The following is a 16,522-nucleotide window of genomic DNA, read 5'->3' on the forward strand; positions in this document are numbered from 1 at the left end:
AAAAATCTAACCAATAAGGCTTACTATTTAGCAGACTTCAAAATAAATAGCATTACCCCTTAATTTTACCATAAATTTAAAACAGTTCCAAAATGCAATAATCTTATAAACCTCATAATTGTAACACATCTGCCTCATACTCCTACAGGTAATCATTGTCTGTGCCTTCCGACCATTTGCCATTCCTCCCAATCTTATCCTCACAGATAGATGCCACGTCATTACAAGTTGCCAAAAGAAATTGATGGGTTGTCAAACTCCTCAGTGTCGACAACATACCTGGTATGAAATAGTTCACTTTCCTCACTATTTCAACTGTACAGTGAATAACCTTAGCAGTGCCACTTTCTGCCCTGCCACTCATTTAGGTGATATCCACAGATGCCTTTATGCAGCAGGAGATGCTGTCTATCAAGTTGAGTTCACAATCCAAATTCATGTGCCCACAAAAATTATCCTGTTTGTCAAAGTAGCAGAAAATTGTAAATGCCCATGATATTATATACCAGAAACAGTCACTCATTTCAACAGAGGCAAGAAGAAGAGAGGCATTTAAATTAGGTAGAGAGCTGGTTAGTTTAGATGGGGTATGGTTTGGCTTGTTGTTATTATTTGAACCATACATATCCTATGTAGATGAGAATGTGGGAAATGGTAAGTAACTTTGCAGCTTACATGAAAACTGGCCATACAGTTAATAGTGAGGAAGAAGATCTTAGGTTTACAGGAAAACATAAACAGGTTGGTCGGATGAACTGATGAGTGGCAGATGAAATTTAACTCTGAAGAGTGTGAGGTGATGCACTTTGGGAGAACTAACAAGACAAGGGAGTGTTCAATGAATGGCAGGACACTAGGAAGCTCAGAGGAACAGAGGGATCTTGGGGTGCATATCCACAGAGCCCTGAACAGGTTAATAGGGTGGTTAAGAATGCACACGGGACACTTAGCTTCATCATTTGTGGCATAAGTAAAAGAACAGGGAATCGGAGATCGCAAGGACTGCAGATGCTGGAAGTCAGAAATCATAAAATGTGGAGCTGGAGGAGGACAGCAGGTCAGACAGCTTCCAGGAAGCAGGAAAGTCAACATTTCAGGTCAGGACCCTTCATCAAGACTGAGTGAAGGGTCCCAACATGAAATGTCAACTTTCCTGCTCCTCGGATGTTGTCTGAGCTGCTGTGCTCCTCCAGCTCTGCATTTCATCAACTGAAAACACAGGGAGGTTATGTTAGAGCCATACAAAACTTTGGTTAGGACACCACTGGAGTACTGTGTGTGGTTCTGGTCACTACACCATAGGAATAATGTGATTACAGTGGAAAGGGTGCAGAGGAAATTCACCAGGATGGTGCCTGGGTGGGAGCAGCTTCCCTATGAACAGAGGCTGGATAGGCTCAAGTTATTTTCTTTAGAATAGAGAAGGCTGATGGAGGATCAGATTGACGTATATGAAATTATGCGGAGTACGGGCAGAGTGGGTAGAAAACAGTTGTCTCCCTCATTGGAAGGGCAACAGTGAAGAGGTGTAATTCTCAGGTAAAGCACAGGTAGGTGGTAGGAATCCAGAATGCTGGGAGTGCAGCAGAGATGGGAAACCGCACAATGTTGAAAAAGCACATGGATGAACACTTGAAATGTCATAACTTTCAAGGAGATGAGCAAAGTGCTAGAAAGTGGGATTTGCGTTGATAGGTCTGCACAAACTCAATGGGCGAAAGGGCTACTTCAGTGCTGTACAGCTCTGTGACTCTAAATAACTGAGGAAAGAATGGAGAAAGTAGTTTCTCATTTACTTTTTCATGCATGCTTAAAGAAAATGTAACTCCTCTTCCTGAAGGATCCTCTGGCTGTAAGCAGCCACCCTCCTCTAGCTCTTCACCACCAAAAATGTGCTGCTTCCAATGTTCACCCTTGCTAGTAAGCCTGGGCATAACTGAATCCTTCGCTGGCTTCAGGTTACTCACAATAGGGCAGGGACATCCATTCCCCTGAGATTTCAAATCACCCCACTACCACTGACTTTTCCTTACTGACTGACTGGCATTAGAAGTGGATATCAAATGCCCCTTCAAGTCATAATATCATCTCTGAGTCTACACTCAACAAACCAGAATTCAGCTGGTCACCACATTATTGGGCATGTCCCAAATCCTGTGAACAGGAATATAGAAACTGCACATCAACTCTTCACCTTTGCAGTCCTCATGGTGACGACAATGACCCTTTTGAACAAACATCAACTTTTCTGCTCTTCTGATGCTGCCTGGCCTGCTGTGTTCCTCCAGCTCCACACTGTGCTGTCTCTGACTCTAGCATCAGTATTTCATGCTATCTCTGTCCATAAAACATTACTCATGATTTTTAACCAAACTTGTTAGCTGAGCTGTTTGGTAGCTTGCACACTTTCTGTGCTGACGATGACAATGCTCATGATCGTTGGAACTTTACATCAAGACTGGATACTATGAATCTCAAAAATTAATTCTGAGAATATACATTAGCCGTAATGTGATGCCAATCACCAAAGATGCCATTTTTCAATTTTACAATTAAAATCTCTACATCAAAATGGAAGTTCAAATTTAAGATCCGTTGAGGTATTCTAAAGTATTAATCAGGAAAACTTGGTGCTTATTAATTAAAATTAAATATTAAATATTTGGAGTAAAATTTAATTTTAAATTTGAGATAAATACATTTTGTTAAGCGAAGGTATTATGGGATATGGACCAAAAGTAGGTATTGAGTTAATCTGCGGTTAAGCCATGATCTCAGTAAGTGGTGGAACAGGCTCCAGGAACTGAATGGCCTACTTCTGTTCCTGTATTCCAAAGAACAGAAAATGCCAAAAATACCCTTCAGGTTCAGCAACATCAGAGAAGAGAGAAACAGAAGTTGAGAGTGATGTTACTGTTGGGACATAGAGTCATGGATTCATGGAGATGCATTTGTCCATGCCAACCAGACATCCTAAATTAAACCTAGTCCCATTTGACAGTATTTGGCTCATATCCATCTAAGCCCTTCCGATTCATGACCCCATCCAGATGCCTTCAGAACATTGTAATTCTACCAGCCTCCTCCACTTCCTCTGGCAGTGTACTAGATACACATTCCAAACTCTGCATGAGAAAGTTACCCTTAAATTCTTTTTAAATCTTTCCCTTCTCACCTTGAATCTATGTAACTCACTATTAGAAATAATGATGGACCAGGGTCCATAATTAAGAAGCAGAAAAAGAACTAAAAAGTTGAGAAGGGAATTGACAGGTAGATCTTTCAGAATGACGGCACAAGCACTTGGAACACAGAGAGGAGAAGCATTGATGAGACTTCTTTTATGGTAAACATCCTGGTGTCTGGTTTAGCTATTTTCCTAATCTACCTGTTCGGGGATGTTATTAAATACTTTGGGGTTGATGGGACCTGAACCCAGGTCTCCTGACTCAGAGGTAGGTCTCTATCACTGTTCCACAGGAGGCTCCTGGTGTCTGGTTTACTGGTCAGTGGCGGATTCGAGATTTTGTAAAGAGGATTGATAAGTATCCAATAGAAAGTGTTGGGTGCAATTGATGAAGCCCCACCTAGGCGGAAACTTCCACTCTGTCACATTGCAACCAGTTTAGGAAAGGTTTCAATGCATTCATGTGAAATCAACTGGTCAGTGAGGACTGGGGCTGGGGAAAAGGGAAACAGAGCAGGCAAGCACTGGATTGCAATATTGGTCATTCAGAGTGCAATTTACAATAAATCACTAATTCAGCCAGAAAATTAAGTCTTGATCCAGGAGTTTTTCAAAGTTCTAAGACTTCCTTTTCTTCATAAAGAATGTAACTTTTTGGGTGACTTCGCCCTGTGTTCAATTTAATATCCTTGTTAGTGGCATCTCCTGTGAAACTGAGGCAAGTTCTGGAAACAGCTCTAAAACCAGAGACTCCTTAAAAAAAATAAATGCAGTACAGAATAGAGGAGGGGAGATGAAAAGAAAAAGGGACAATCTTTATGATAACAAGGTGTGGAGCTGGATGAACACAGCAGGCCAAGCAGCATCAGAGGAGCAGGAAAGCTGACGTTTCGGACCGAGACCCTTCATCAGGTGCGATCATTTGTTGGTTTTAGAAGGCATTCAGAGTCAACATTGGTAATATGCACAGAGTATTGGTGTGAAATTGTATGATGGAACTGTGTCATTCTTATCAGGGAAAGGAGAGTTGTTTGTTTTTAAACAACCCTGACTGGACATATTCTCGGAGATGGAATTGCCCCTGCTCCAGACAGTTGCCATTGGTTGACCAACATGTTAGGGATCACCTTCCCAAAGCTTTACAATGTGTTTCGATTTTGATTTTGATTTTTGAAATTCTGGTCAGCCTTAGCACGGTTTTACTGTAACAGGACAGTAGGGGGTGCAAAGTGTATTGCATAAGTGCGTATTAATTTGTGTTGGGTCCAGGCTGTATTGCACGAGACTGTGGATTATATTTTAAATTGGATGTAGACTCTATTTTACATTGGGGCTGAATTATATTGCATCGAGAGCAGTTTGCATTGGATGTGGAATGTGTTCTACATTGGAAGCAGATTGTATTGCATCGGGTGTGGAATGTGATTTACACTGAGAGCAAAGTGTATTGTATTGGGTGTAGAACGTATTTTACGTCGGAAGCGCGCAGTATTTTACATTGAGAGCAGAATATATTGCATTGGGTGTGCATTGTATTTTGCACTGAAATTAGATTGTATTTTAATTTGGAAGCAGATTATATTCGGTGCAGACTATTTTACATTAGAAGTAGGTTGTATTTGACATTGAATGCGGACTGTATTTTAGAACGGAAGCAGATTGAAAAGCACTGGGTACAGACTGTATTTACAATGGATGCAATGTGGTAGTTCGGTGCCGACTGCACATTACATCGATTTACTTTACATCAGGAAGCAGATTGTTTTGCATTGGGTGTGATTTCTAGACACTGGAGCCTTTTAAACTTGTATTAGTGCCCCACCTCGATCACAGTCTCGCGATGTTTGATACAATATTTTAAAATGGCTACATTGTAGCTGGGTTAGTGTTGCGAACGTCATCTTGTGACAAAATCGGACATTCCTCTGAAGCTGGCGAGAGCGCAGCAGCGTGCTGCTCGAATTGAATTGCTGGTGAGTTGTTTACAGGAGAGCAGGCTCCTCGAGGTTCGGCGTGTTGCTGTTGAGCTGCATCCCGAGGTGGGATCCGGATCTTGCCCCATTATATTTCTAGGGAGCGCAGTCCCGGAACGGTTTTGTTTACAATTCTGGTGAAACTGATCAAAGCTTTCCCGCGCACTTACAGAGAATGCACGTTTCCAGTCACTGCTTTTCAAAATCCGGAAATCTCTGCACTGAGACCCTTGACCGACATCCTAGAATTGTGGATAATTTGATCAGTGTCTCTGTATCATAATTTTGAAGTGCTTGAAAAACTGCTTTTCATCAATTATCAATAGTTGTTTGATATTAGGTGCTGGATTATGAGGAAACGCTGAACTTCGAATCAGCTTTTGTTCGATGAAACTCTCTGGCCCTAAATAAAAAAACATATAAACCCCTGTAAAGTTGAGCGTAATGCAACAACGAATTTATAATTATTGAATTGCATAAAAGCAGAAGCCTGGTTTTTTTTGACATCCCTAGTTAGCTTGGCAAGTGGAACATTTGGCAAAGTTATTACGACTCTGTATCTCCTGCTACATCCCATTGCTATGAAGGACCAGGCCTGTAAAATGTTTTCGTACTATATTATTAACCACGCAAATCATATGAAAACAAAACAGCGTAACTTAGGTTATCCTGTGATTATTCATTGCCTTTTGGTTTTGCATTGCAGTGAGCCTCTATAGGGCCTCCGGGGAACGAGGCTTGAGGCTAATCAGAAATTTGTTTCCACTGGAAGACTTTATAGAACCAGCGGGTTTTTGTGAATGTCACGTTTCAGGCTGTCTCGCGAGCTTTCCTACTTTTTATAATCGACCATGCCAGAATGTGCTTGGGGTTTCTTTCTGGTTGTACCTGTCACCTTGTGTATCGTTCCTTATGGCCAGTCAATCAGAAGGTATGCGGTTGAAACCATGAGCCATGCTATTAGTTCTGGTGAGTCTAGTTGCTTGAGGAAAAGGATTGTTTAGACAGCACGCAGTTTGACCAGGACTGACTTATGGGGTAGAGTATTTAAAGATTATGCTTTATCTTACGTTTGGTGTTTGTTAAACAGGACCAAACCAGAACCCAGCTTTAAAAAGCATTGTAAAACATATCAATCTTGCAGGCACAAAGTACAATTTATAACATTGTATCTAATTTGCAGTACTTGTATCAATGAAAATTGTATCAAAATTTTGTCAACAATAACAAGACTTAATAATTTAAATAGCCAAAACTTCAATATAAATGTCGCAATGCTTTACTCAAATGCTACTAACAATTAACAGGAAAGAGACATGTTTCAACGTGTCTTTTACAAAAACAAGTTAGTTGAATGATACTAACAAGTACATGTTAATACACATTTACCTTTAGTTTTCTTATAAAAAATCAATGGATTGGATCAGTGATATCAAGGTGTGCCCAAGTCCATGTTGATCCCAGCCCAAGACTTAAATTATTGTTCACAGTGAAACTTATGTTTCTGATCTGGTTTTAAACATGTAAGTTTGACCTGCAGTCTTTCTATGGATAGATTCAGTCATTTCTACCCAGAACACATTATCCTCACCTGTAGCAATTAATAGCTGGTCCATCTCCCCTTGCTATGATGTTGTCCTGATATCTTGAGCTACGACCTCCTCCAGGACTTCCAATTCCCTGGCCCCCAACACCTCATTCACCATGGACGTCCAGTCCCTGTACACCTGCATTCCGCATGGAGATGGCCTCAAGGCCCTCCGCTTCTTCCTGTCCCACAGGCCCGACCAGTCCCCCTCCACCGACACTCTCATCCGCCTAGCTGAACTCGTCCTCACACTCAACAACTTCTCTTTTGACTCCTCCCACATCCTACAGACTAAGGGGGTGGCCATGGGCACCTGCATGGGTCCCAGCTATGCCTGCCTCTTTGTAGGTTACGTAGAACAGTCCCTCTTCCGCACCTACACAGGCCCCAAACCCCACCTCTTTCCCCCGGTATATTGATGACTGTATCGGCGCCGCCTCTTGCTCCCCAGAGGAGCTCGAACAGTTCATCCACTTCACCAACACCTTCCACCCCAACCTTCAGTTCACCTGGGCCATCTCCAGCACATCCCTCACCTTCCTGGACCTCTCAGTCTCCATCTCAGGCAACCAGCTTGTAACTGATGTCCATTTCAAGCCCACCGACTCCCACAGCTACCTAGAATACACCTCCTCCCACCCACCCTCCTGCAAAAATTCCATCCCCTATTCCCAATTCCTCCGCCTCCGCCGCATCTGCTCCCACGATAAGACATTCCACTCCCGCACATCCCAGATGTCCAACTTCTTTAAGGACCGCAACTTTCCCCCCACAGTGATCGAGAACGCCCTTGACCGCGTCTCCCGTATTTCCCGCAACACATCCCTCACACCCCGCCCCCGCCACAACCGCCCAAAGAGGATCCCCCTCGTTCTCACACACCACCCTACCAACCTCCGGATACAACGCATCATCCTCTGACACTTCCACCATTTACAATCCGACCCCACCACCCAAGACATTTTTCCATCCCCTCCCCTGTCTGCTTTCCGGACAGACCACTCTCTCCGTGACTCCCTTGTTCGCTCCACACTGCCCTCCAACCCCACCACACCCGGCACCTTCCCCTGCAACCGCAGGAAATGCTACACTTGTCCCCACACCTCCTCCCTCACCCCTATCCCAGGCCCCAAGATGACATTCCACATTAAGCAGAGGTTCACCTGCACATCTGCCAATGTGGTATACTGCATCCACTGTACCCGGTGCGGCTTCCTCTACATTGGGGAAACCAAGCGGAGGCTTGGGGACCGCTTTGCAGAACACCTCCGCTCAGTTCGCAACAAACAACTGCACCTCCCAGTCGCAAACCATTTCCATTCCCCCTCCCATTCTCTAGATGACATGTCCATCATGGGCCTCCTGCACTGCCACAATGATGCTACCCGAAGGTTGCAGGAACAGCAACTCATATTCCGCCTGGGAACCCTGCAGCCATATGGTATCAATGTGGACTTCACCAGTTTCAAAATCTCCCCTTCCCCTACTGCATCCCTAAACCAGCCCAGTTCGTCCCCTGCCCCCCACTGCACCACACAACCAGCCCAGCTCTCCCTCCCCCTCCCCCTCCCCCTCCCCCTCCCCCTCCCCCTCCCCCTCCCCCTCCCCCTCCCCCTCCCCCTCCCCCTCCCCCTCCCAAAACCAGTCCAACCTGTCTCTGCCTCCCTAACCGGTTCTTCCTCTCACCCATCCCTTCCTCCCACCCCAAGCCGCACCCCCAGCTACCTACTAACCTCATCCCACCTCCTTGACCTGTCCGTCTTCCCTGGACTGACCTATCCCCTCCCTACCTCCCCACCTACACCCTCTCCACCTATCTTCTTTACTCTCCATCTTCGGTCCGCCTCCCCCTCTCTCCCTATTTATTCCAGTTCCCTCTCCCCATCCCCCTCTCTGATGAAGGGTCTAGGCCCGAAACGTCAGCTTTTGTGCTCCTGAGATGCTGCTTGGCCTGCTGTGTTCATCCAGCCTCACATTTTGTTATCTTGGAATTCTCCAGCATCTGCAGTTCCCGTTATCTCTTGAGCTACGAAAGTTGCCTTGTACCTGTTTCTGGACATTAGCCTGTGTCTGTGCCTAGCTCCAAGCTATATTTTTGGCAATCATATCCTGCTGTTATAGTTGGAAAATGTGTATTAAAATGCTCAAAACTAGCTTGTGAACAGGCTAAGTCTAGCTTCAATCCTGGTCACACAAATAACAGATAAATTCTGTCCAGCCCAGTCCAGTCTTGGCAAGCCTAGAATTCCCTGTATCCATTTGCTGCCTTTTTGCATATTTCCCCATGAGTTTTACCCCAACATCCATTGTCTGCCTCTCATGCTCCCCAATCTTATGATCTATTAGCTGATGCCAAAACTAAAGAATACCACTCTTAACTTCCACAATGCACACCACCTCCAAAGCGCAATTAAGGCCCAAAGCCTCTTCTCATGTGGGTTGACTGAATTGATTACAGTCAGTGTGTTAAGTGCATAAAATTGCTTAACATTCTCTAGCTGAGAAAGGAAAGACATTGCAAGAATTCCAGCTCAATCATTATCTAGCAACTTGGTAAGGATTGAATCTCCCTTTTAAAAACTCCTACTCAAATGCTTTTCTCTATTCTGCTGTGTTGCAGTATATAATGGGCCCACAATTATTTCCATTATTGCATGTGCATTTTGAAAGAATTGTGTTTAATGGGAAATCCAGTGGGAATTGGGACTGCTTGTCAAATTGAGCACAATACTCTGCTGTGTTACTTTAGGAACACTAGTTAAGAATTTCCAATATTCATATTTTGTTTTATAGATAATTGAGATGCCATTGTGTAATCCACTCTTTAAATTTGTAACAGCTCTCCATAACATGTCACTGGTGATCAGTGTGACTCCTGACATAACCTTGAAATACAAAAAAAAATCTGACTACAGGAATAACAGGCAATTCATCCCCTTGAATCTGGAATCTGTCTTCTCATTTAGTTTGAACATGGCTGATCTGTAGCTTCACTCTATTACTAATTCCTAAATTATCTTGTTTGCAAATACTCCATCTTACTGCAGCTTGAAGGCAGGAGAGTGTAAATGCAGCTTGAGAAGATTACAGAAACAAAATTCATTGCAGCCATAGACACTGGAATTTATAATGCAAATGTAAAAATCACAACTGAATCTCTGGTTTTAACCCAGGTACAGTTTTTATTTTCTGAATGCTTTGTTCCACACGAGCTACTCATGAAGATTGTGTCAAATCTTGACTCCAGTTGTCATGTCACAAGGATACATTGAGATAAATTAAACATTGCAGATTTATTTATTTAAATTTGCACATATTAAATCTGAAATATTACTTAAGATCCCTTGGGTTTAAGAACCCAACCTGCAATAAATGAAATTCAGAAATATGAAACTTCCTAAATACTTAATCTTAAATATTTGAACAATAAAATGAAATAATAGACCCACATTATCTTTACATAAACTCTTTGGCTTCCGATGTGAGAGCCAGGACCCCAAAAATGCCACAAACTGGAAATTTGGGCTTGTGAGCTGTGAGACAGTAATGGCCAAATTTCCTCCCTCTGCTGTCATCATTAAGTTTTCTCACACCGAAGTGTCATGGCATTTTCAAGTCTCAAAATGGAGTTAGTGTGGAAAATGTTTAGGAAGAACAACAATCTTTCTTAGAAAAAATAATGTCAAATGTATGAGAGTGATTTCAAGTAAATCAATGTTACAACCCAGGTTAGAGTGCACTGTCACTCTATCCCCACTACATAACATAAAAAAACGAATGCAACATTTAAAAAACATTTTAAACATTTTTCAGTTACCAAGATGACCAATTAAATGTCTCGCCGATAATAGATTTAAGCAACAAGGTATATCAACCAAGTTTCTTACTAAGCACAATTATTGGTTTATTATCAAATGAGAGCTCAATTGATGAAGATGCAAAAATTGGTTGACATACACTGTCTATCATTTGGAAATATAAATGCATATCCCTCTCAACATTCCTGAAACACACATGCAAACAAACAAACTCTTCTGGGGGGAAAAAAATTATAAAAGCAGATTTCTCTGCAGAGATTGGCTTTCTGAAGAAAACAAATCAATTTAATTAATCTGTTATGTTTGAAAGCAAAAAAACAAAGTGTAAAATCTTCCAGAGCCCGTTGTTGTGCTGTTATGTTCAGTGTGGCCAAGTCAGTATACATGCATGTTTGGCCCTGAAGCGTTACAAACAATGCTTGCTCAGGAAATTCAATTTTGCTGTTTCTTCTGCCAGTCTTTTCGCAGAAAAAATTGGTTTCACCCAAACTCCACAAAAGGATTCTCTTTTTAGAAATGAGAGAAATCAGCTGGATAACTTGTTCATAGGAAGTTTTTCTCCAACTTGGCTTGATATCAGCGGGTTTCTTCCAACACAAGCTAGTAGTATACCACATTCTTCCAGCTGCTACTAGTTCTGATGAAGGGTCGTTGGACCTGAAAACATTGACGCTTGTTTTCCCTCCACGGATACTGCCAGACCTGCTAACTTTGTTTTTGTTTTTGTTTCAGATAAAACCAGCACCTCTGCAAGTCCAAAAGCATTCAAAACACCCCACATAAAAATATTGAGCAAAGCATGTGGTTGTTATCAGTTGTGTGATTTCTAAGAATCCTTGTTTAAAAAATGTCTGCAATGTTGACCTTTTACAGAAATCTCTCCAGATATTTCCACAAAGCTTGAAATAAATAAAAAATTCACAATCCTTCAAAACTCTAGACTCTAGGCAATCCTAAATGTAAAGTATCTTTGATAGAGTATATAAATTACAGTACAGGTGCTGTGAGCTCATTGACCAGAAGCCCATTCTCTACAATGGCTCTGGCATGCACAAGTACTTTAATTTGAGAATCTGGATTTGTGTGTACCTGCGATAAGAACCTTGTTAATATTCACTGAACTGCATATTACATTTTGGTTACTAAATTCATACGTTACTGATCTGTTTGTTCAGAAAAAGTCCAGAAAAATTGACCTCATTAAAACTTTTGTTTCCTGTCCAGACAGAGTCAACTGATAAAGTTGTTTCAGGGGAGTCCAGTGTTGCATCTCCCCCATGCGAGGCCGTGTCTTACTATGAGCCCCGACCCAGTCCTGGAACGAACATGTTTCTCAGAACAGAGCCGGAAAAGGGTGTGGTAGCCACCTCCCAATCACTGGAGGGTATGGAGTACTGAACAGAATTACATCAAACCTTCCTTTAACTATTCAGTATTGTTTTGTGTTAGAATGCTTCCAAGTGCACTTTGTTGGAGTATTATTTTGTCCAGTAGTTGAGTGCGCTAGTAGCAGTCATTTGTGTCCAAAACATTCTGTTTCAGTAATGACAGACTTCCCCTAACATCCCTTTGTTTCTTCCAGAGGGAATTCTCAATCTGTACAAATCTGTACCAGCTTTCAAATCAATTGAAGCAATTTGCTACTTACCTTCTGAAAGTTTCTTATTGAAAACCATAACTCTTTCGGAGGGAGGAAACGTGATAGTGATGGGAGAAAAGCTAATTTCGGGTCTTCGTTAGAGAGAATATTTCATCTAGCATCTGCTTCTGATTAATCTTCCCTATTTTGCATAGTTGTTCACATTCTTTTTACAATGGGCTGTTGAGAACTGTATTCAATACTCCAATGTTGACCTATCCAAAGTCTTGTAAAAAAGAATTTCATGCTGGCTTCAGCATTCTTTTGTGCACTAGATGCAAAGTTCCTATAGGACTGCATCTTGTTCTGTGAATGGAACTTCCCTATTTATCTAATAATGATATTTAGTTGGCATCTATGATGTATGTCTGCTTGATGTTTTTCTTATATCTGAGACTGCCTTGTTATAAAATCAATATAATAAGGAGCTTTCTTCATTTGACCTTGTTACTTGAATAACACTGTACAGATCAGTAGGAATTTGATAAGAAAATGTGATCATGCTGCACCTTGGGCCACAGTTGGTGCAGTAGTTTTAATGTGTGGAAAAATGCACAGCATGTGCTGACTTCTTCATTTAAGTTAGCATTATCTCATCTTGTTGCATAAAACCTGTGCTAGAGTTTCTCGTTTATGAAATAAATATTGATTTAACTTGTTGCATGTTTATCCCACAAACAAGTTTTTGTTTGTTTAAAGCTCCTTTCTATAAATAGTTTGGGAGAGAGAGCTTAAGAACAACAGACTTTTTTTATTTATTTTTGACCAAATTTGATTTCATTGTTGGCACGTTGCTGTTGTTATTGATTTTGTGTTTCTTCAAACAATCTGGATAAGTGTCATTAGATATAAACTGTAGTGGTGCTATTTTGTTGTTTTGAGTTTAATGGAGAATTTTGTGGCCATCTTATGTACTCTCCAATACCTTAGGGGAGCCGTAGTTAATTGGTAGTTCTGATAATGCTAATGTATACTTGATGGAGAAGAAATATGATTTGGCAGACTCTCATTTTCATATGAGCTTTGTAGAAACTGGAGTCAGGACATGAACTTGATAGTACTATGGACACAAATTAATGATGGAACCTGACTTGTTTGTGATGTTAACTGTTGATACCGGTCTGTGTTCATAAATGAACAAGAGATATTTAAATAAGGTAATAGACACATTCATTTCAATTGGAGTGTAACCTTGCAGGAGAAAGGGAGACTGTTTTGTTTAAGATTTTACACAGGCAACAAGGCGACAGAATTAATCAATTTTCATTGTCAGGGAATTACATTTCATTCAATCACTACAGAAAAGAAAGCTATGGTTGGTGTTCAAAATGGTCTCCTGCCAATTTTTAAGTGAAGTGTAGGTTATGGCTGAGCCCCATATTTATTCACCTGTGCTGCAGCATTGCTTGTTTTGTACTGTATTCCAGGCTGCCACTACTGTTGACCACTTGTCACTTAACAAAAGTAGAGTGCAGTGCCAATGACAAGGAGATCTGCCCTCTCTTAATTTTCCTGGGTGAGACGATGGTGTGCTGATATTATCATTGAACCAGTAATCCTTTTGAATACTCCAGGGACATGGGTTTAAATCCCACCATGGTAACTGGTGGAGTTTTAATTTGATTAACAAATCTGAGACAAAAATCTGACCTCAGTGGTGACTGTAAGACATTGGAACAGAAGTAGGTCAGTCAGTCCACTGAGTCTGCTCAATCATTCAGTGAGTCCATGGCTGATCTGATCATCCTCCATTCCACTTTTCTGTCCATGACTTTACTGATTAAAAATCTGATCACCTTGGCTTGGAGTATATTTAACGATCCACCTTGACAGCTCTCTGAAGTAAAGAATTGCACAGATTGACCATTGTCTGAAAGAAGAAATTCCTCCTCATTTCTCTCCTTCATCTCCTTTGCGAAGTGCCCTAAGAATCCTGTATGTTTCAATAAGTTCATCTCTCCATGTCCTCGCCTCCAATGACCTCCTCAGCCACCCCGATTAGAAAATCCTTCCATAACCAGGATCAACCTAGTGAATCTTCTCTGAACGACCTCCAATGCCGGTATATCTTTCCTTTGATAAGGAGACAAAAGCTGTTCACACCATTAACTGCCCTCTGAAATGGCCAAGTTTGAGTGAAATTTGGGATGGATGACAAATGTCAGCCTCGCCAGTGACATCCACATCCACGACAGAATACATGTGCTCTTTAACTTTTTAAAAACCAGTTCTGTTTTATTGTAAGTGGATAATGTGCACTGGTCTGGGCCAGCAAGGTATTATTCACATCACATGGTCTTTAAGCTGCATCTCGTTAATGAAAGGAAGTCCTGAAATATTTTTTACAATTTACTTCTGTTCTTTTTTCCTACCCTCCTCCCGTTAACTTTCCCCACTCTCTGTAAAAGGGTCATCAACTTGAAACACTAACCTTGTTTCTCTCGACACAATGGGGATTTCCTTTCATTTTCATGATGTAGGCATTTTACTGGTCACTTTCCAGGAGGTAGTGAGTATTAGGAGGGAACTAAAGAGACAGCAACATGGTTTCCACATAATCAGTCTGGTGCACTGTCGAGAAAGAGAGGAACAGTCTGATTCCGTTACCTAAAATAAAACTTGCCAGTAGCAAACAGTGAGTATTACTCAAAATGCTTCTTCCAAAATTTGTTCTAAACTTTGTATGTGTCCCAGACAACTTCTCTTTTTTCATGATCCTGTGACCTGTGAACTTCCCATCCTTGACCTCCCTGCCTCTTTATTTAATAAAATTAGTGTTTTTTCTGAACTAGCTTGTTTCTGATGGCAGTGCTAATTCTCAATTCAGTCTTCTCAAGATTTCTTCTCCCAGTAGAAAATATAACCACCTTTGTGCTCTTTCATTTGCCTGGCATGTGCTCTCTAAGGGCAACTATGTCAATGCTCAGGCACCACATCTCCTGTCTTAGTATCGTGGTTCCTTTCTTTAGTAACTCTGAGTGTGCCACTAGCAACCTGATGGCTCAAGATCTTATCTGGGCTTGTTTTTCATGCCTTGCCTACAGTTGTTTCATGCACCTGGATGTGGGTCTCCAGCCGGATTTGCAGTAATGCAGTTTTATTTGAGGCTGTTTTTCTAGCTCCTCCCTCAAGTGGGCTTGGTAGAGTTACAACTGCAGAACGATGCTCAGGCATAATTACAAGCACCAGGCCACCTTTCCATCTCTTCAGAGCGAAGCAGTTAATTGGTAACTGCTGTCTTTGTGTTAAGCTGTGACTAGGAACTCCCAGGTGTCACAATTCTGCCAAACACCTGCCTCTACTAGCTGATCATCAAAGGGGGTGATGAAATTTACATTTTGTTGAAAACTCTGTAGGGGTTTCAGACTGGGAGGCTTACAGCACGGCAAGCCTGTCAGTACCCTGGTGGGGCATTACCTGCTTGCAGTGAACAGACAAGACTGTATAATTGAGAGCAAACCTCTAATGCAACTTTCCTTTCGTAGCCTTCAGCTGATCCACACATGAATGATTTTGTTGTGCTATGAAGACTTTTCGATTGGAAGCCCTTGCTTTCCATGTCGCTGGGATTTTGAATGATACGGAGGCGCAGCCCGCTTCCTCACTCAACTCTATACATCTTGCTACTGTGCTGTGTGACTGTGTTCATCAGGAGGGGTCCTGTTTATTTTGTGGCTGTTCACCTTATTGCAAGATCGTCAGTGAAGTAGATGGTTGCAGTTTGCCCTGAATGACTGGCTACGTTGTGGTCCAAGCAAAAGAATCATTGCTTCAGGATCCTGAAGCAGTAACTTAGATTATCATATTGGCCTCGTTTGCATTGCATTCTGCTGCAGCTTTGGGATTTTGACCTGGTGCATTAACCATAACTATACAAAGTCGGACTAGGCCTCACATGAAGCATCATCTTTCCATCTGAATTTTCAAATGATGCAGGTGTCTAGGATTACTGACTATTAGTGTCCTGGGTGTGACTTGCACAGGAGCATTTGTTGCCCTGTCTTATTACCCTTGAACTGTGTGACTTCTTGGAACTTTTCAGTGGGTAGTTTAGAGTCAGTGACAGAACTATGGTACTGGAATCAGATGTCATGGAATCATACAGCATGGAAACAGACCCTTCAGTCCAACCCGTCCATTCCAACCAGATATCCTGAATAAATCTAGCCCCATTTGCCAACATTTGGGCTATATCCCTCTTAAACCCTTCCTATTCATATACCCATCCAGATGCCTTTTTAATGTTATAATGTACCAGCCTCCACCACTTCCCCGGTAGCTCATTCCATACATGCACCACCCTCTGCATGGAAAAAG

The 16,522-nt window shown here is 41.9% G+C and overlaps 1 protein-coding gene across 3 annotated transcripts in view; it reads left to right on the forward strand.

Annotated features, from left to right (window-relative positions):
• Nucleotides 1-4,445: 4,445 nt before the first annotated feature.
• znf414 (zinc finger protein 414) overlaps nt 4,446-16,522 on the forward strand; it is a 28,186-nt gene continuing 16,109 nt past the window's right edge. Inside the window, exons 1-2 of one of the 3 annotated variants that reach the window (XM_048559821.2) lie at nt 4,446-5,160; nt 11,791-11,950. In XM_048559821.2, coding sequence (XP_048415778.1) covers nt 11,893-11,950 — 58 coding nt within the window. In that variant the 5' untranslated portion in view covers nt 4,446-5,160; nt 11,791-11,892. Of the gene's footprint in view, nt 5,161-5,820; nt 6,130-11,790; nt 11,951-16,522 lie in introns of those variants that run through there. The other 2 variants (XM_048559822.2, XM_048559820.2) reach the window with 2 other exon arrangements.

The sequence above is a fragment of the Stegostoma tigrinum genome, chromosome 30, assembly GCF_030684315.1.
Source record: "Stegostoma tigrinum isolate sSteTig4 chromosome 30, sSteTig4.hap1, whole genome shotgun sequence".
NCBI lineage: Eukaryota > Metazoa > Chordata > Chondrichthyes > Orectolobiformes > Stegostomatidae > Stegostoma > Stegostoma tigrinum.